The sequence below is a fragment of the Delphinus delphis genome, chromosome 17, assembly GCF_949987515.2.
Source record: "Delphinus delphis chromosome 17, mDelDel1.2, whole genome shotgun sequence".
NCBI lineage: Eukaryota > Metazoa > Chordata > Mammalia > Artiodactyla > Delphinidae > Delphinus > Delphinus delphis.
The window spans coordinates 2,007,475-2,028,183 of NC_082699.1; the positions used below are offsets into that span (position 1 = coordinate 2,007,475).

General features: G+C 42.3%; 1 protein-coding gene across 2 annotated transcripts in view; it reads left to right on the forward strand.

Annotated features, from left to right (window-relative positions):
- The window catches only part of SNTG1 (syntrophin gamma 1), a 460,317-nt gene that overhangs the window by 348,773 nt on the left and 90,835 nt on the right, over nucleotides 1-20,709 (forward strand). For both annotated transcript variants that reach the window (XM_060035135.2, XM_060035134.2), the window contains 2 exons: nucleotides 4,870-4,999; nucleotides 18,655-18,693. In XM_060035135.2, the coding sequence (XP_059891118.1) occupies nucleotides 4,870-4,999; nucleotides 18,655-18,693 (169 nt within the window). The remainder of the gene's footprint in view (nucleotides 1-4,869; nucleotides 5,000-18,654; nucleotides 18,694-20,709) is intronic.

Consider the following 20,709-nt stretch of genomic DNA (forward strand, 5'->3'; position numbering starts at 1 on the left):
AAGTTCAGGAGACTGACCCCCAGTTACCTCTCAGCCGCACGGCCCCGGCAGTCGCCCTACCCTTCCACCTTTCAGGAGCTGCCTGTGCTGGCCCTCGGGTCACGTTCAAGGTCCTTTAGTTGTATCAGGAGCCCTTGGGAGGGGCGGGCTGCTCTCCCTTGCCCGGGATTGGAGGCTCACCGGTACTGATAGTCAGATATTTTTATTATGTATTTAATAGTGTTCCCTAATTTTTGTTACAATTAATTCTTTGACCCACGGGCTATTTACAAGTGTATTGCAAAATTTCAAAATAGTTTGAGATTTTTAAAATTCTCTTTTGTTATTGCTTTCTCGTATGATTTCATGCTGAATGCTTTCAGCCCTTTGATATCTGTTGAGACTTGATTTCACCTAGCATATAAATAATTTTGACGGGTGTCCCATATGCACTTCAAAGAATGTGCAGTGTCGGGCTTCCCTGGTGGCGCAGTGGTTGAGAGTCCGCCTGCCGATGCAGGGGACGCGGGTTCGTGCCCCGGTCCGGGAAGATCCCACATGCCGCGGAGCGGCTGGGCCCGTGAGCCATGGCCGCTGAGCCTGCGCGTCCGGAGCCTGTGCTCCGCAACGGGAGAGGCCACGGCAGTGAGAGGCCCGCGTACCGCAAAACAAAAAAAGAATGTGGAGTGTCATCTTCCTTAGTTAAGTGTCTACGTGTTTCAACTAGGTTGTATTTGTTCATTAGGGATTCTGACCCTCTGTGTCATTGATGGTGTTTTTGTCTGTTTATCGTCTCAGATACTGAGGGAAATGCATTCGTCTCGCAGTATGATGGTGGCTTTGTGTATTTCTCCTTTAAGTGTGTCATGACTTGCTTTATATATTTAATTCTATATTATCGGATACAAACAGATTTAGATTTTTTACAATTTCCTGATGATGACCCTTTTATCACTATGAAATGTCCTGTATCTCTGGAATTTTTCCTTACCTTCAAGAATTACATCAGGTGTCTACACTGTATATTCTTTTATCCATTTCTTTCAACTCTTTTTAGCCCTGTGCTGTAATATGTATCTCTTCTGTGTCGCATATACTTTTTTTCTTTTTTTTTTAAATTCAAAGTAATGATCTTAGTCTTTTAATTGGATTATTTAGTCTAGTTGCTTTTTTTTTTTTTTTTGCGGTACGTGGGCCTCTCACTGTCGTGGCCTCTCCCGTTGCGGAGCACAGGCTCCAGACGCGCAGGCTCAGCGGCCATGGCTCACGGGCCCAGCTGCCCCGCGGCATGTGGGATCCTCCCGGACCGGGGCACGAACCCGTGTCCCCTGCATCGGCAGGCGGACTCTCAACCACTGCGCCACCAGGGAAGCCCTAGTCTAGTTGCTTTTAACATAATCACTGGTATATTAGAGATTATATCTGCCATCTTAGTATCTGCTTTCTATTCAACACTCTAGTTCTTTATAATTAAAATTTTTGTTTTGAGATACTTATATTCATATGCAGTTGTAGAAATAATAGAGAGAGATTACATTTTTTTTGCCCATTTTCCCAAATGGTAGCATCTTGCAAAACTATAGTACAACACCCCATTTAGGAAACTGACATTGACAAAATCCACCACTCATTCATGCAGATTTCACATGCCTGAGTGTGTAAGAGTGTGTGTATGTGTGTGTCTGTGTGTCTGTATGTTTAGTTCTATAGAATTACATCACATGCTCATGTTCTCATATCCACCAACCCAGGCACAAGGTGGAAGAGTTCCATCACCACAAGAGCCCTCCTGTTGCCTGTCTATAACCATGCCAGCATCCTTCTTCCCCATCACATGACAACTCACTACTCTGTTCTTCACCTCTCATTATCTTGTCATTTTAAGAACATTATGTAAATGGAATCCTACATTATGTAACTGTACTGGATTGAATTTTCTCACTCGGCATAATTCTTCGGTAATTCTTCCTAGTGGTTGCGTTTTTCAGTTGTTTGTCCCTTTTTATTTCCGATAGTATGGATGTATCACATTTTAAAAATTCCTCCCTTAAAGGACACCTGGGTTGTTCCAGTTAATTCTAAATAAAGATGCAATGAACGTTTTGTATAGATTATTGTGGGAGTGTGCCTTTCCATTTCTTCAGGTAAATGTTCAAGAACTCGAGTACTTGGTTGTGTGGTAACAGCATGTTTCGTTTATTGAGAAACAGACACATTGTTTTGTAGGTGGCTGTACAGTTTTACATTCCCCCCAGCAGGATATGAGCCATCCAGTTTCTCTACATCTTTGCCAGAATTGGGAGTTGCTGCTGTCTTTTACTTTACCGTTCTTACAGGTGTAAGATATAGGTATGATATATCACTGTGACCTGAATTTGCATATCCTGGTGATGTTCAGCATCTTTTCATGTGCTTATTTATCACATGAAATCCTCTTTGGTGAAATGTCTCTTCGTCTTTTGACCATTTTGTAATCGGCTTTGCTTATATATTTTTATTTATTTTTTTACTGTTGAGATTTGAGAGTTTTATATATATTCAAGAAAAAAGTCCTTTGTCTCAAGACACTAGTTTCTGTATTCTATTTTCTTTAACTTTTTTCTTACTTTCTGAAATAATTAAACATTTTTATTTTTTAATATTCCCTCTATTATATTGTTATATATGCATTCTTTTGTTTTGTTTTAGTTATTGCCTAAACGTTACACCATATGTCTTCGTCCTTCCAGGCTGCTATAACAAAATCCAGCAGATAATAACAGCAACAAACAACAGAAATTTGTCTCTCACAGTTCTGGGTGCGGAAGTCCTAGATTAAGGCACCTAGATCATGTTCTAGTCCTTTGATGAGGCCCCCCCCACCCCTTTTTGGTTCATATCTGGTGTCTTCTCACTCTGTCCTCACTTGGTGGAAGGGTCAGGGATCTAATTTGCCAATATTCTGATTTATTCAATAGCAGAGGCAGAAATAGGAGGCAGGCTATAATCTTTATGACCAATTTATTTTGTAAGAGGTTGTATGTAAGCAAATAAACTGTTCAAATACTTCACTTATATTCATGAAAGGGTTTCCAACAAATCAACCTGAAAAGTGGAAACAATGTAAAACTTGATACGTATTAGTGTATAAGCCCAGGTTTATATAAGGTTAGTCCTTTAGAATTATTCCATGTGGAGACTGTGTAGCACGTGTGGTTACATAGACTGCAGATTTCCTCTAAGGGCATTAACTCTAGTCAGCTAAAAATATCCAGCTGCCACGATTCATTTAAAGCAGAGAGTGCAAATGTGTTCAAGACGTGCTTTAATTTGCGGTGCAGGAAGCCATGGTTATGATGATCAGGGAGCGGAGAGAAATGTATGTCACTAACTCAAATTAGTTCTCATCTTCCATGGGTAGTTGAGCTTCTCTCTGCATATTTAAAATGTCTTCCTCGCTCTTGAATATCAAAATTAAAGTTAAGAAAGTCACGTGAAGTTGCAGTGTTCTTTTTGTGCTGTGCATATATTTTCTTGTCACAAATTCAAAAAACATTAGTTCAAAGAGACAGACAATCGTTGTCCCCTCTCAGGCTTTTCATGTATTTTTAAGAGCAAACAAAAAAGAATATTTGAACACTTCCCTGTAATCATTTGAAAGTGCTGGTCAAGGCTATCGGAACAATTTCTCTGAAAACATGAATAACGTGGATGCAGAGAGCCGTAGGCGTGAAAGTCTCTGCCACGTGTCCGGTTCTGAAATCCGGACCAGTCTTATGGGACAGGAGAGTGACACAGGCTCCTGATGAAGCTGGGCCAGAGAAAGGCCGCTTGGGGTCTTTGCAGACATGAAATCATGTGTAATATCCACAAACTCCTACTTACAAAATTCAGAAGAGACAAAAAAGCAATTTAGTTGGAGAAAAATATATAAATGTACACTATTTACCTAGCATTTTGAATACTGAACTACACAATTTTTCTATTGCTTCAGAAATGGCTGGGATTGAAAGATAGTTTGTGCATTTTCTAAAGTGCACAGCAGAGTGCACTTTACTGTGTTGCACCACAGAGGCATTTGGCTACTTTCCATTCATTTGGGGATTTTTATCCATTCCTCTCCATTAAGCTTGTTTTGAAACATGCAAGAACTTGAAACAGGAAGGTAAAAGTAAATAATGAAAGCTGTAGGAAGCTGCTTTAAACTCAACAGCACTTTTGTAGACCATTTAGGACGGCATCACTGAATGTTCTCTAACGACAACAGAAACTCAGTAGAAGACCATAGAGATATTTAGGGTGGCCGTGGCGTTTTAAGGAGAGTCTAGTTGTTATTGAAATGCGAACATCCACATAAATTTCAAGCATGAGTATTTAGACGTGGAGAAGAACTACGAACCTCTCGTCCGAAACCGACTTAGAGAAGATGAGGAACAACTGGCTTAACAGCTGACAAAGCGCTTCAGCTCGTGACAGCAAAAGACTGTACATGGTGCTCGGTATCTGTGCGTGCGGTTTCTGGGTGACCTTTCCACTGTATATCGGGAATGCATTGAAAAATGTCAAGAGGAGTTGCTGGCGGCCAAAATAATGGATAAACATCGATGTGTAAGTTTGTGGGACGCTGGAGAGAGAATCCCGCTCACAGGTCTTAGACATGCATCTCAAAGATTCTCCAAGTGTACCTGAATCTCAGGATGCCTTGTGGTCATTCAAAGTTGTGTGTTGTCTGGGTTCCTCTGTAGCGTTCCATTTAAAAACAGATTTTTTTAAAAGGGAAGTAAGCAAATATGAATTTGAAGCTGCATTTATGTTGTTTGAAAGAAGAGATTTTGAACACATAACTGTTTCAAGTCGCAAACAGACAAATGAGACGATGTTCTGATCTAATTTGTTCTGACACCTCCGCAGGCAGAACGCTTTTCAAGTCATCGCCGTGGACGGGGTCTGCAGCGGGATCATCCAGTGCCTCTCTGCTGAGGACTGTGGCGAGTGGCTGCACGCCGTAGCGGCCAATATTTCCAGCCTCACGAAGCACAACGTAAGTAGTGATTCAGGGAGCTCCTGGCCGGTTCCTCGGCCTCGGTGAATTTCTGCAGTACATGCATAACCTTGCGTCAGCTGCGAATGGACCACTGCACACCCATCATAAACACTACTGTGCAGTGTTTAAAGAAAATCACTCTGTCCTGAGAGTTTTAGTCCAATGTATCAGCTCAACAGTATTGACACCTAAGTTTCCATTCACAAACATTGTGACATCTACATTAGTTAAATAACTGAAAATAGATATTTAGCATGTGAGCACTAAAATATCTATTATCTGTATCTATATATATCATCCATCTATCTATGTCTGTATATCTATCTATATATGCATCTATCTAGATATCTTTACATGGCTTCTCCCTCTGGTTCCTCTGGAGATCCCCAAAATTTAGAGTATTAACTTGAAGCAAGTACTGTTTGTTACAACCCATGAATCTTAACCTTCACAAATCTATTCAAGTACGGGAGCTGGTTTAGGCTTTAGCTGGGACCCAGCCCCCTAACCCATGGCTCCTGCCACCTCTCTCCTTCCACGGGGTAAGGGAGTAGGATAAGTAAAGTGAGCGGGCTTCTGCGCAAGCACGGCTCTAAGGTGAGTCTCTCTGAAGCGTCATCTTCCATTGTTTAGTTTGGTGCCACCTTGGATAATGGTAAAATAAAATCAAAATAGTTTTGTCAGAATATTTTTAACCTTTATATTCAACGATCTAGAAAAAAGTTTTCAGGCAGCAAATATAATTGCGTTGTTTTTTTGCCTTGGGTTTTGTGGGAGTTTTGTCAGTCTGAAGCCTCTTGTCCTTCTCGGCGATTCCAAATGATGACACCACCAGATCAGCAGACGCAGTCTTGGGTGGGCACTCTTGCCCCACCCAGATGTGCCCCGGAGATATCAGCCTGGATTATCCGGGAGGGTCCAGTGTAATCACTAGAGTCTTTAGAAGTGGAAGAGGTAGGAAAATGAGAGGAGTAGGGAGACGGCAGCATGGGGAGGGGGAGGGCTGACACTGCTGGCTCTGAGGATGGGAAGGGACCAGGACCCCAAGAGGGCAGGAGGCCAGGAGAAGCTGCCCGCAACGAGGGGACACTGCCGCCCCGGGCAGAGACCATCCTGCCCTCACCCTGGTCTCATCCCAGAGAGGCCCACTGAGGCTGCCGACCTACAGAACTGCAGGATCACGGATTAGTGTTTCTTTTAAAGCACTGTTTGTGGTAATTTATGATTTCAGTAATAGAAAATGAATATAGCACCTATTTATCTTCAAAATAAATCCATTGAATTTTTTTCACTTAATCTAAATCTCATGGTTTAATCTGAAAATCATACTTTTACTCTTTCACATTTAACTTTTTCGGAATAACCATGAAATGCACTTGCATATAAGAGAAAACAACCTAATATTTGTATTATTAGGTTGTCCATGTGCAAAGCAGCCTACAATATTATCTGAATCCCTAGACCCTTTCAAAATAACTCATTTGTAATAATATCACAAGAAAGTCATCATAATTGCTGAGCTGAAGCCACCTGAACAGGGACTGTCTTTGGAGTGGGAAGGGTCTGTGTGTCTCAGTGTCTCGGTGGGCGGGGCAGGGCTGGGAGCCTTCAAATACCACAGAAAGGGGGAGGGATAAAGGGCAAGAATCAAGTGAAGGAAGATGGAAGTATAGCTCCGAACACGCTCCCGTTTGATCAAAGGGAATTGAAGCTGATGCTTTTGCAGAGGTATGGCTGCCATGGGGAAAGCATGGCTGCAGTGTCAGGGACTCGGTGTGGAGCCTTGGTCTGTACTCTCCAGCTCTGGGACTGGGCTTCGTGGTCCACTTCGTCAGCGGGCGCTGTTAGCTCCAGCCACCGTGAGGGTTAAATGAAAAAGTGCTTTAGACATCCTGGCCCTTAAATGATGCTGAAACATTTGCGCGTTTTCTTCTCTCCAGCTGCACTCTACATTAAATGATTTAATCCATAAACCACCAATGAATGGCCGCATCGATTTGCTTATTGTATGTGATGTGGCACACTTTTGCTTTGTCCAGTTGTCGTTTGAGATTCTCCATCTTCTGAAAGATGGCTGTTTGGATAACACTGCTGATAAAACGGGACAAGACGAGTTAAGTGTCTAGTAGTGACTAGACCATTAAGCAGCTATACTTCTGGCAGCCACAGATCTACCCCTCGGTTCCCTCATCTTTCAAAGAGACAGAGGGAAGACGGTAGAAGACAAAGCTCTCTTTCAGCCAGCATTTCACGAATCTAACCTTTCCAGCCACTGTTTACCGCTCCAGCACTAAAATCAATCCGGAATGATAAGCAGAGAGAATCTCATGCAACGTTTCTACTAAGGTTACCTACTAACACAAAGGGATCTCTTCTAGTCTAAATTCTTCCATATACATCCTATGCCTGCATTTCCTTTATTGGAATGGAGTATGCTGCTTGAAATGTATCACGTGTGTGTGTGTGTGCGCACGCAGACAGATATAAATATATATGTATATGTAATATGCCTCTATTCTTTTTTAAAAGATTTATTTATTGCTTATTTATTTATTTTATTTATTTTTGGCTGCGTGGGGTCTTAGTTGCGGCATGCAGGATACTTGTGGTGGTGCGCGGGATCTTCATTGTGCTGCGCGGGCATCTCTCTAGTTGTGGCATGCGGGTTTTCTCTCTCTAGTTGTGGCGCACAGGCTCCAGGGTGCATGGGCTCTGTAGTTTGTGGTACGCGGGCTCTAGTTGAGGCGAATGAGCTCAGTAATTGTGGCGCATGCACGCGAGCTTAGTTGCCCTAAGGCACTTGGGATCTTAGTTCCCCGACCATGTCCCCTGCATTGCAAGCTGATTCTTTACCACTGGACCACCAGGGAAGTCCCAATGCTTCTGTTCTTAGTGGTTCAATGAAAATTACTGTGATCTTAAATAAGAATGGTTGCATATATGAGATTTTCAAAATACATAATTCATATTTTATTATGTGAAAGAGAATAGACTCTTTTCCCCAAAGGTCTGTATCAATTGAGAATGCTTTCAGTGACAAACTAGAAAGACCCTAAATACTGATGAGTAAAGAGTTGGGTTTTTCCCCAAATGAAAAGCATTGTGGATGGTGGCATCTGCTGGAAGCCACCATCCACCCAGAACCCATCCTCTGTCTACACACATAAGGGCTGCAACAGTTCCAAACATCACTTCAGTGTTCAGAACAGGAAAGAAAGGGAAGAAGGATAAGTAGCGCCAGCTACATCTCTCCTCTTTCATCAAGATAAGAGAAGATTTCCCAGAAACCCTTTAGTGGACTAATAATGCTCACTCCTCCTCCTGAACTCAGCCCCATGATGATTCTGAGGGGTGGCTGGCTGGAGAGTGGGGGCGCTAGTCTCTGCCTTTTCTAGTGTTTGTAGTGGGAGAACCAAGAAAAGAAGATTGTGAATGGCTTCTGAGTCAGATAACCAACAATATCTACTACACTGCTTAATACTAAAAACATATTAATTCTAAAAACAATGCATGAACAACCAACACCCCTATGCTTTTTGTGGATTGATCACAGTCCTTCAGGATTCACACACACACACACACACACACACACATTTCGTCAGTCATTTGAGTTCCTGCAGGATGTATTCCAGCCATCTTCCTATATTTTACCCATTTACCTGCAGGAGCAAAACCCATTACTTGGGAGTCATATTTAATCCACAGAGTTCTGCTATTTTAAATGGCAAACACTTGCAAGTTGAGAAAAGGGAATTTTTTCCCATAAGACTGTTGGTTGTGGAAAGCTAAAGAAGAAACTTCTATCGTGTCTACCACATTAAAAAGACTCGACAAAGCTTGTAGGTGAATTGAAAGTCATGACAAAATAAAGCCTAGCAGAAAGGAGCTTTACCGAAAAGGAGCTGGAGTCTGTGATCAGAGGTTGCAGCGTGCGGTTCTGACAGGCATGGGTGTCACTTAAGGAGACGTTTTCTTCCTTTTTATAGCTGCTGAGTCCTCAGATGCACTTTAGTTAGTGTGTTGCTTTCTGCATCGCTTCTCCTCACACACCAAAGTGCAAACTTCACACTTGCAGATGCCACCCAGAAATGGGTTACAGAGGGTGGAGTCAGACAACGGCAGAGTCAGTAGATCAAGTCAGAAGAAAGGCCGGGCAAGCTGGGCATTCTGTTGTGTGCATATGTGAACTAGCCAGCCTACTCTGTCTCTTAGAAAACTACTCACCAACAGTTAAAGTTCTTGTAGAATTCTTGATACTGGAGAACATTAGCTGATGTTTACTTGCTCAATCCAGAACGTCTGCCTTGATGTCAACTGTAAAGCACGGTCGTAAGAAAACAGGCAGCTTTACTGACAGCTTCCCGGCCAGCCCTGGTCCGGTTGGGCTCTACCCGCCTGGCCCCGCCCCCGCCTCCCCTTTGGAGCATTCCCAGCCCCTAATGTTCCAGGGGCCTCAAGCCACAGGCACCGCACAGGGGCCCTTGCCCCGACACACCCACCCCTCCGCCACCCGTGCCCAGGCCTGGACTTCAACGTGGCCTTGGTCGTAATCATAGTGACAAGAGCTGACCGTCATGGGCCCACAGCTGCTCCCATGCCGACGGAAGCTCCACGGGAACGTAGGGTAACTCCTCCCCCGGGCATACCTTGTCCAGTGCAAGTCAGGTGGCAGAAGGAAGCAAGCTAACAGAGGACTCGCCCTTGCTCACTGGATGAACCATCTGGAAACGCAGTGACTGCACGAGGCTCTGAAGGCAGGTCACACCTGGTGAACAACCGACAGCGTTTGATGAGAAGCCCTGGGCAGCTCGGGCACACGGACCGCTCGCCAGCCGATGCCTGCTTTCCGCTGCCGGCCTCCCTTCCCTTCACCTGTGACTCTGGCCTCCTGAGGACTGTACATCCTCTTCGGGCTCTGTTTCTCGGGAGGTGAGACCAAGGGCACCGAGCGGTCCACGTTCCGCCCAGGAGCGGACGTCATGTGGAAGAGAAGGGCACTAAGTACGCAGGTGAAAGGCCCCAGGACGTCACGCAAGAAATCACTGGGAGTTTGCAGTGGCTCCATGGAACGTTTCTTAGAACTGCCTTCTTCGGCAACTGAGCTTAAGAGCCAGACCCGAGGGAGCAGAGGCAGCTGCAGGCCTCTCCCAAGGACCCAGGCCGGATTCTTACTGTGAACACTGCACGTTCCCCTCCCTAGGAAGCCTGACTAATAATTTGGCAATGATGGACCTATTCTCTCCACCTGTGACCAACACTGGCAGATAAAACACATCCCATCACTGCCTGCAACCCAGGGTCCCTGCTGCCTGCACACCCCATGTCCAGCCAGGGTCCCCGCTGCCTGCACACCCCGCCTCCGGCCAGGGTCCCCGCTGCCTGCACACCCCACGTCCAGCCAGGGTCCCCGCTGCCTGCACACCCCGCCTCCGGCCAGGGTCCCCGCTGCCTGCACACCCCGCCTCCGGCCAGGATCCCCGCTGCTCACATGTGCGCAGGCGTTGTGCGACCTGCTCTAACACTCATGCCAAAGACACGCTTGTTTTGCCAACTCTACCAGAGGGTTCCTGAGGACAGGGATCTGGTACCCTTGGCATATTCCCTCCACGTCTGACATACAGTCATTTCTGGAGTTCAGTGAATTCATGGAAGAATAAGAGCTCTGAGCAAAGAACGAGACATTTATAAATGGCTGCAACTTACTTTTAGCTTTTAGGCTTCTAATTCACAGTAAGACTGTGTGTGTGTGTGTGTGTGTGTGTGTGCGTGTGTGTGTGTGTGTGTGTGCGTGTGTGTGTGTGTGCGTGTGTGTGTGTGTGTGTGTGTATTATATATACTATGTATGATATATACCCTATACATGCTAATCGTAAGGATGGCGACAGGTAAAATTGAAAAGTTCTTGTACTAGAAAAAATAAGAAAGTTCACTTGGGTATAACACTGGGTGGTCATCCTGATGGACTCTTAAATAGACAGGTTTTTAAAAGCAACAAGGCAGGCAATTACATCGTACCCGTGGGCCTAGGGAATAACCAGGGTGGCCAGGGCGTAGAATCCATAGTCTGAGAAAAATGGATGAAAAAATTGAGCTGAAATGTGGGCTCCTGAGGCAGAGATCATCTTTGATTCTCCCCTTTGCTGGTGAAGGCAGTTTTACCAACAGCTGCAGAACGGATGTATCGCCGTGATGCACCCACACTAACATCATGTGTCATCAGGAGGACTTACATCGACGGAATAAAGATCTCTCTGGGTCCTCACACACCTGCTAACTAACACTGGCCACAAATCTCTAAGGAAATTGGGGGACCGTTTCTTGTTTCCATAAGAATTATTTCCTTGGATAAATCTTCAAAATTAATTTTCATGGGAAAATATACCTTGTGAGCAGGGTCCTGCAGCACCCATCCTGAGAGCACATCACTCATCAAAACTGACGTGTACGTGAGGTTGAAAAAGTGAAAGTAATAGAATTAGGATACAATTTTTTAAATGTAAGCTCGTCGCTTATCATTTTTTGTTTTCTTTTGTTTTGTTTGTTTTTGCGGTACTCGGGCCTCTCACTGTTGTGGCCTCTCCCGTTGCGGAGCACAGGCTCCGGACGCGCAGGCTCAGCGGCCATGGCTCACGGGCCCAGCCGCTCTGCGGCATGTGGGATCTTCCCAAACCGGCGCACGAACCTGTGTCTCCTGCATCGGCAGGCGGACTCTCAACCACTGCGCCACCAGGGAAGCCCACAAATTTTATTTTTAATAAATTAAATCAAAACAGATCTTTATTAAAACCAGTTGTGTAATTATTCTCAGTTTAACAGACTTGGAATAACTAGACTTCCTTTAAGGGTTTTCCATCATTAACATTCAATTAAAGGTTTTCAAAGAAAAAGAGGGACACATATTATCATTCCCCCCAGCATTCAAAGTGAATATTATTCCTTAAAATACAGTTCATAGGGCTTCCCTGGTGGCGCAGTGGTTGCGAGTCCGCCTGCCGATGCAGGGGACACGGGTTCGTGCCCCGGTCCGGGAAGATCCCACATGCCACGGAGCGGCTGGGCCCGTGAGCCGTGGCCGCTGAGCCTGCGCGTCCGGAGCCTGTGCTCCGCGACGGGAGAGGCCACGACAGTGAGAGGCCCGTGTACCGCAAAAAAAAAAAAAAAAAAAAAATACAGTTCATAATATTTAAGCAGATGTTCACTTTTGATGTTGGGTAAATTATAAAGTAGTAGAATTATCATTTTATTTTCAGTTTGAGTGTAAGAAGTATAATCTGAAAAACACTTGTAATCTGAGTATTCAATGCCTTTATACGTGTCCTTCAAGTTTTTTAAGGGGAGTCGCAAATTTTAAATTAAATTTTAAATTTAAGTTCTAATGAAGATTCTCTAATGAAAAAGCTACTGGATTTAAATTAACCTTTCAATAATATAAGAATATACTATTGCATATAATAGAGTTTTAAAATATTTGTTTCTTTAAATAAGACTTCATTAATACCAAAGATTCCCATAAGAAAAAAAAATCACTAATGTAATAGAATAAAGTAGGAAGGCAAAATAAATGGTGAAAATGTTTGATAAAACAACATACCTCTTTTTCTTAATATTATTTAACATCTACAAAAGTACGTAGATGGTATGCCAAAAGTACTCTTCTCAGTAATAAATTGTAAGAGCTTGAAAAAGAACTGTCTTTTCTATTCCATTTCATCCAAATGTGAAGATTCTTCTCACGCTGGGTTTTTAATGTGTTCTTTCCCTTAAAAAATTATTCAAACTTCTCTTCCTGCAAGAGTATATCTATATTACTTCATTTTTATATCTACTGGGCATGTTGTTTCCTAGAAAATCAAACACTAAACCCTATTTGCCATTTGACGTAACAGAGTTGGTAAAAATATATCTTAAAACATGTGCTTTCATAATAATTTTAGACTTTAGGTATTTATTAAAGTTCAGAAGAGAATAAAAATGAAAATTTATTACAATAATAATGGTATATTTATTGCTAGTGTTCTTATTAGTGTGTATGTTACATGTACATTAAAATGTGTGCTTTTGTTGACATATATAAAATAAAATTACCATCCTCTTGTGTAGATGGTATATTATCCTTTGTCGAGCTAACATTTAATCATGGGCATTTTCCTAGCTACATTGAATGGACTAATAGGTATTTTGCTATTTGTTTAAATCATAAATAATGAATGGATTATTATTTGACATACACATCATTTAAAATAGATCATTAATGTAATAGCGCCGTACGAATTTTCTGGCCTATTAATTTGTAAAAGATTGCTTATTGTATCTTAATATAGGTGTCTAGGAAAAGAATCAAAGACTCTACACGTTCTGTAGTCTCATAAACTAAGATTGATGTCTTAATCCAGCTAAATCAGGCGGGGCTGAACTTTCTGTAAGGCTCTGCTTCTGTTTCCTCTGCCCCAAAGGTGCAGCCCACCCTCCCCGCCCGCCCCAAGCCTGCGGGCTGAGAGCATGTCTATTCCCGAACACATCTACCCCCGGGCTCTGACTTCTCCTGGCTTCTCTCTCAGCACAGATTTACAAAACTCTGGTCTGTGTTCAGAGGTTCTCAGATTAAATTTTTTAGCCTTTTGTCCTGTTCAGATTCAGACTCCAGCAACTGTCTTGAGGTGAAAAGCAGTGTTGCATTTGAAGCCTCACAGATCTCGCGTGTTGCCCCTGTAAACCCAGGAGAAGATACATGCTCTGCTCCTCTGTCTGTCCACATGCTCTCCGTCTGGGCGTCTGTCCCCGAGCCTGCCTAGTGGCCCTGAGCTGTCGGCTCGTCATCTCATCTCCGGAATCGAAGCCACGCTCCCCCTAGTTACAGCGGGAGCTCTCAGAAGTCTTTAAACAAAGTGCTTTCACTAGGTTTGTCTTTCCAGCCCCGTGGCCCTCAGTAGGATGGTTGAGGTGCCTCAGGCCACCCCATCCCGTCTTAAATACGTGTGCGTTAAGTGTGAGTTGCACTGGGAGTTTGTGGGTGATACATCGTTTTCAAGTAATTAACCACCTTTTCCAGCTTTCTTCTCTATTCAAATTTAAAATACAATCTTTGTCATTAACTCAGTAATATATATTTTAGATTCAATGTTTAAGTTTCTATCAGAAGTCATTGTCACAATTAGTTTGGCAGGGTAAAACCCTGTTTTAATGATTGTAATTCTGTAATGCATTCAAATAGCCCCCTGAGATTAACCTTAAACACCTTTGGGTGTATTTGACCTTTTATTCTTGATGGGCCCATAAAGGTCTAAAAATGGTTGCACTTAGAATAGCACCACCAAATAATATTTTAATTTGGAAGAAAGTTGACAGTCAGCAATGGATCTATAATTTCATATTAGGTTGATTGTTATGAATTTTATTTTTATTAGGTTGATTAAAAAGCATTTTGTTTTATTTCTCTTTTTTTTTTCACATTTAGGAAGATTGTTGATTTGGATACACGTATTTCATATTCAGACACCTTGAAATCACTAAGTCATTTTTAATCTAATTGTCTTGGGTATTTATAAAGTAGACTATCTTCCATTAATGCCATGCAAAGCTGTTCTTTCTAATACTTTTACATTCTATTTTTACATATTATCTTGACCATAATTTTTAATGTCACTGTTACACATTAATGATAAGGGTAATTCTCATAGTCTCTTGTTAAATGGATTTTATATGTTTAATTTTTAACCATGGTATTTGTTAATTTGATATAAATGCTGATTCTATATGATGTAAAAAAGCATTATTTTTTCTTTTACTTATTACATTTACTTTACCATTATTTTTATTACTTTGGGATTACATTTTTAGAAAAGATTTTGCATATCTTTGTAAGATTAAATTATTTTTCTTCTTAGCATAGCCATCCCATAGATGGGTTTCTATAAATCATGTCTGGTTCACAAATATGTCTTTGTGTTTAGTTCTCACTGTCTCTGAAAGTTAAAGTAAATGTCAAATTTACATATTGAGATTTGTCATAACAATTAAATTTCCAGAATTGAATTTCTGATAAAAGTAGAACACTGTTACATTTTGGCATAGCAAGAATATGTCAGGTCTTAGTACCAACTGTTCCCTTTAGTCCAAAATACGTATTAATCTAATGATTGCCATTATTTTTGCATTTCTGTTGATTTTACTCACGTGGAAATCATTAGCAAAGTGGATAAATGGGGTTCTTTCAATCAATTACAAAGCTCTGAGATGATACTAAGAAAGAGGACTAAATCAGATGCTAGTTAAGAATAATCAGGATCTCTGAGCCAGTTGTAGATTCCCGGGTCAGAAAGGCGGGCATCCCAGGGGCCCCAGGCAAGGGTGGCAGCAGAAGGAACAGAGGCCCCCCTCTCCCCCACCGCTGTGATTCAGGGCGGGGCTTCAGAGGAGGTGGGGCTAGCACAGGACACACCCCACAGGACAGCCGGCTGTGACTGACAGTGCTGGTCGGCCACGTGAGCAGAGGGGAGATGAGGTGGAAAAGACCTTCTGCAGTCAAGGGTTCTGCAGCAAGGGCAGGGCAAACACAGCTGGACCCACACACAGGGCCCAAGAGAAGGTCACCGGCCACTTCTGCTTGGGTTTTCGTGGCAGACCTGGTTCTTGGTTATGCAGTCCTCTGTGCACCTCAGGTAAACATACAAAAAAAGAAAGAAGACTCTTGCCAGGTGAAAAAGTGCAAGGGAGACAGAGGGAGAGAGGGAGGGTGGGAGAGAGGGAGCCAGCAGGTGGGCAGGGGGTGGGGGGTTGGTGAGAGCCAAGCCAGAGCCAGGCTATACCCCAAGTTCTGTACAGAGGGGACCCCGCCCCCCCTCACCCTGCGGAGACCACATCCCCGTAAACTCCCTGCGGAGACGTTCCTCCCGGGTGGCCAAGCGTCACCGTGGTCTCTGATGCTCTGACGTGTGTGGTCCCACTGGCGTCTCCAGCTCACAGCTCAGGAAGCTGCGTCTAGTCCTCCAGCGTTGCTGGGATTTTCTCACCAGCCTCGCAGGCAGGAGACATCTCGGAGCCTCTCCTGCAGATGGAAACACATCCTCTGCCTTAAGCTCTCCCGTCATTTGGAAACCACCCTTGACATGGGGATTCCATGAGCACCGGGGGAAGAGTCCAGAGCTCTCTCCACTGGGACCCCCAGACTGTGTTTTTCTGTGTCCAGTCCCTCAAGACTTGACCTAAGGCGACAAGTTGCAGGAGCCCAGATCCCTCGCCCCCCTCCCCCTCTGTATTTTTGTATCCACCGAGGAACTAGTCTTCCTCTGAGGTGAGAACTTGCTTTTAAATCATCAGCATTCTTTTCCTTCCCATTATGGTATAAACTCTAGGTATCGAAGCCATTACAATTACTATAGACATTCAAAGCTAGGAATTTAGATTTTTTTTTTTTAGAAGTAACTTGCATTCAAGACTAAGCTAGAGGTCAAATACAAGAGTTTGACTCTGTTCTGAGATATTCTGTCTCTTCACTTGTTCAACAAATATTGATTTTGCCCCTACTAAGACCCAGGCCGACGTCTAGGTGCTAGAAGTGATGTATTTAATGAAACAGACAGAAATCTATGACCTCGTGCTCTTGTTTTCTGGGGAATCATAATACAAAAACAAGTTAAAATAAAATAAACAGTATTAGATAATGCTAAGTGATAGAAGGGAAAAATCAGAAAAAGACCATTTTTAGCGGTGCACCGCTTGACATCTCTACCTTGCTACCTCTAAGCAAGAGTTGTAAAGAAACCTCAACTTTCTTTCTTTCTTGCTCACACCGTGGTAACTTAAAAGAATTCATTTGTTTTCTTTTGGTCCTTTCACCCATTTTAATGAAGAATTTTGTTCAGGTTACCGTTTTTAATCTCAATTTTAAATTGTTCAACATATTCTCTGGTTGGACTCTATGAACCCAGATTAGCCACGTTGTTCCCACCCTAAAAACCTAGAGCTGTATGTTACCAATGTGGTATGTGCACGTGTGTTTGTGCTATAAATCAGAAAATATCTGTCTAGTTCATTTAGGTACTGTGATTTTCTATTTAGAAGGAGATGTTCCAGTATGATTCAGAAAAAAATAGAAATCGGAGCACTGTGTGTTATTTTCTTGAACTAACCTGGAGGAGCCCATTCAAGCAAATTTGATGGCAAAGGCTTGATCGTGAAAACCAGTTTTCATTGAATGTCATTTTAAGTAAATACTGTGCCAAGAAGTGTCGTTTATTTACCTTCAGTCATACATGTTATGTCCTTCATAGAACTAAAATTACATGTTAGGGGAGCTAAAACATACACAGCTAGATAGTACTCACTCTAAGACAGTGGTCCACATAAAATGCTGATAGGATTTTATAGCAATCCTTAAAAACTAGTAAAAAGCATAGTTCCATGAAGTATTCAATATGAATTTTTTGACTGGTAGTGAAACATGCTTAGGGGTCTGCTCTTCTCTGCCCATCTCCAAACTATCCTGATTTTAGCTGAAGGCACCGATAGTTCTAGAGAGTTCCTGCACTGATTCCTCACCAGAGCGAAAACTACTTGGAAATGATTGTAGCGATGTTAGAAGGATATGATATTTGTGCATGACCCTGCAGAGATCACACACCTATGCTCAAATTTTATTTTCTTTCACATTTTAAGTGACATATATTCTGCCAGTAAGTCTGATCTCGTATATGAGCCATTTGTGCCTCCAACTTTGTGCCTCACGTTCATCAAATTTCCTCTTAATTCACGTTTATCAGTAAGACAAAGGGAAATAAAACTAAGAAAGGAAAACCAAAATAATTCAACAAAACATATTCTAAGTGAAAACAGTCTGTGTTTAGTCTGATGTAAGAGTATCACACAGGGAGCATCATTTAAGCTTCTCTAGAAAACCAATGAAAAATAATTGTTTTTAATTAGTAAAAATTCTGTTGAACAAAGATTTTTTTGTATTATAAGGTCATTTGTCTAAATCTGATACTCATTTTCATTTGGCTTTTAAAGTTTGTTTACATGACTTAATACAGAGGAAACTCTTTCTCTGAAGACTTATTTTAAATTCTTATGACGTGCCAATAAATTGTCTTAAAGTAAATGTTTATTTTATTTGAGGTCCTGACTAAAACTATTTCGGTACGTGTACGTTATCCTTTAGTGTTTGAATATTCCATTTCTTCTGTTCTCTTAAGTGTTAAAACAGATCGAGTATAATATGATTTCAAAGTGAAAAAATAAATTATAAAAAGTTACTCTAGGGCCTTCCCTGGCGGTCCAGTGGTTGAGACTCTGTGCTTCCACTGCAGGGGGCACAGGTTCGATCCCTGGTTGGGGAACTAAGATCCCACGTGCCGCGCGGCAAAGGTACTCCTTATTCTCAGCAGATTCTCACTTAACATTTTATGGAAACATAGGCTTTTCATTTCTTATAAAGAGAAAATTGTTAGATGGAAATCTTTCCAAAATGTTTCTATATGAAATTTGGGATAATTTTGATAGTCAAAATACAAAAAAAGTTCGTAATTCGTGTTAGATATGCAATGATTTTAGTAAGTCAATGTAAGTATCAGTTTACATAAACTCACTAAAAATAGATTCTCATAAAATTTGGGAGATCTCGTGTTCTCACTTTTATTGTTTATTTATTATTACAGATTAGAAAAATCAACAGAAACTTCCCTGTAAACCAGCAGGTAAGATGGAGAAACACTCGCAAAGCCGAGTCGTAGGTTTCTTTCATTTTATCTATTACGTTAATAGAAGATAATCTTGATTGCATTTACTTTTATGTGGAAATAATTGGTACTGTCATTTGCCATCTTCAGGAAAATACATAATTTATTAGATTTCTTTCATATTATATAATATACCTGGTTTTTCTAATCATACTAATCAGAAAAGCTTTTGAGCTAAGTGAATTAAGTCAAAACTATTTTGACAAAACAATTGTATTTATCTGAACGCAGTGCTGAAGAACTTTGACAGCTGTTTACATAAGACAGTTTTACTGTATCTTAAACATTTGGGAGACCTATGTTTAGTTGACCTAAAAGTTAAAGGGAATTTTCAAAATTGGCTGATGGTGTTGAAAATGAGGCTAAATTAATGTGTGGAATGAAAATAATGTCCGATTAACCAAGCTAAGAATTTAGTTGACTTATTGGACTAATAATTGATGTTAGAATAAAATAATTGATTATAAAAATAACTGGTTCCACTTACAATTTTATTTTGCTAAACTTAACTTTCATTGCTTCCGTAAACATAATATAAGCATTAATCAGAATAAGAAAAGGAAGCGCAGGTTCAGCTTGTGGACTCAGAGTCACCCTGTCTGGCACGTGTGACAGTGGCAGGGAACCCATGGCTGGACACAGACGTCTGACACTTGACATCAACCTCAGTTTGCAACCGCTGATCAAAATCTAAACACCTGCGATATTGATTCATAGATGGTACACCCGGCGCAAGTTAATTTCCATGGTAAAATTTTAAAAATAATCTTCAGCTTGTCAAAACAGGTTGCTTTTCTTATCTAAGCCTCAGCTCCCTCATCTGTAGCATTTGTGTAAGTCTAACTATCTCACATGTTTATTTTTGAAAAGTAAATGATAACATGTAAATTTCTTAATATATGCCATTATTTGCATTAGTGTATTAAGTGTTTAAGTGTGTTCTTTGCAGTAGAGAATTTATGTTCTGGTATAAGTTGTATCATTAACGACGCCCAGGCTGCCCGCAGAGCCACCTGTGACCGAGCTAGGAGTGATCAGAGCCTTGGAGAGCGCACTGCGCCTACAGCTCTGACCTGTCTTCCCCTTGGTGTGGCCCCGGGTACCCGGCACGCCTCCTCGGGCCCCGCATCTGAGCCAGCCGGTGCTCTGGGTAGACACACAGCAGTATGGGTGTGTTTGGGGCCTTGTTCATAGCACAGAGACCAGGCTCCAGCCCAGAGCATCTGATGCACTAGCTCCGGGATGATGCCTGGGAAACTGGCTTTGTTGCTCCCATCCCGTCCCAGGTGATTCTGAGGCTGGGAGTGCACAGGTGACATCTGGGAAAAACAGTTTAACAGTTTCGCAGGGCTAAAGCAGAGGGGAAAAGTCATTAAGGATAAGTTATTCAAATAGAAGCCTCAGCCGTGAGGGAAGAGTGCCAGGCCCAGGACTAGACAGGGTCGTTTCATAGTCACAGATCTATGAAAATGTAGACCTACTCATTTGGGGAATCCTTGTCAAAAATATGAATGAAGAATATTTCCTTAAAAATGACTCTAATGTTTGTGTTGTCACTTCCCTTGCCCTTTAGACCCTAAACATGTGAAGTGTTTTTTGTTTTGTTTTGTTTTTTGCGGTTCGCGGGCCTCTCACTGTTGTGGCCTCTCCCGTTGCGGAGCACAGGCTCTGGACGCGCAGGCTCAGCGGCCATGGCTCACGGGCCCAGCCGCTCTGCGGCATGTGGGATCTTCCCAGACCGGGGCACGAACCCGCGTCCCCTGCATCGGCAGGCAGACTCTCAACCACTGCGCCACCAGGGAAGCCTGAAGTATTAATATTTAGTGTAATTTAATTACTGTGAATATTTCATAACCCTGACTACGCCAGAGCTATGCTTTATTTATGATGGCAACGACATGGAACACTTCCTACACACGCCCTTCAGTGACTTGGGACAGTCCTCGCCACCTCTGCATGTATCTAGGTTTTGAA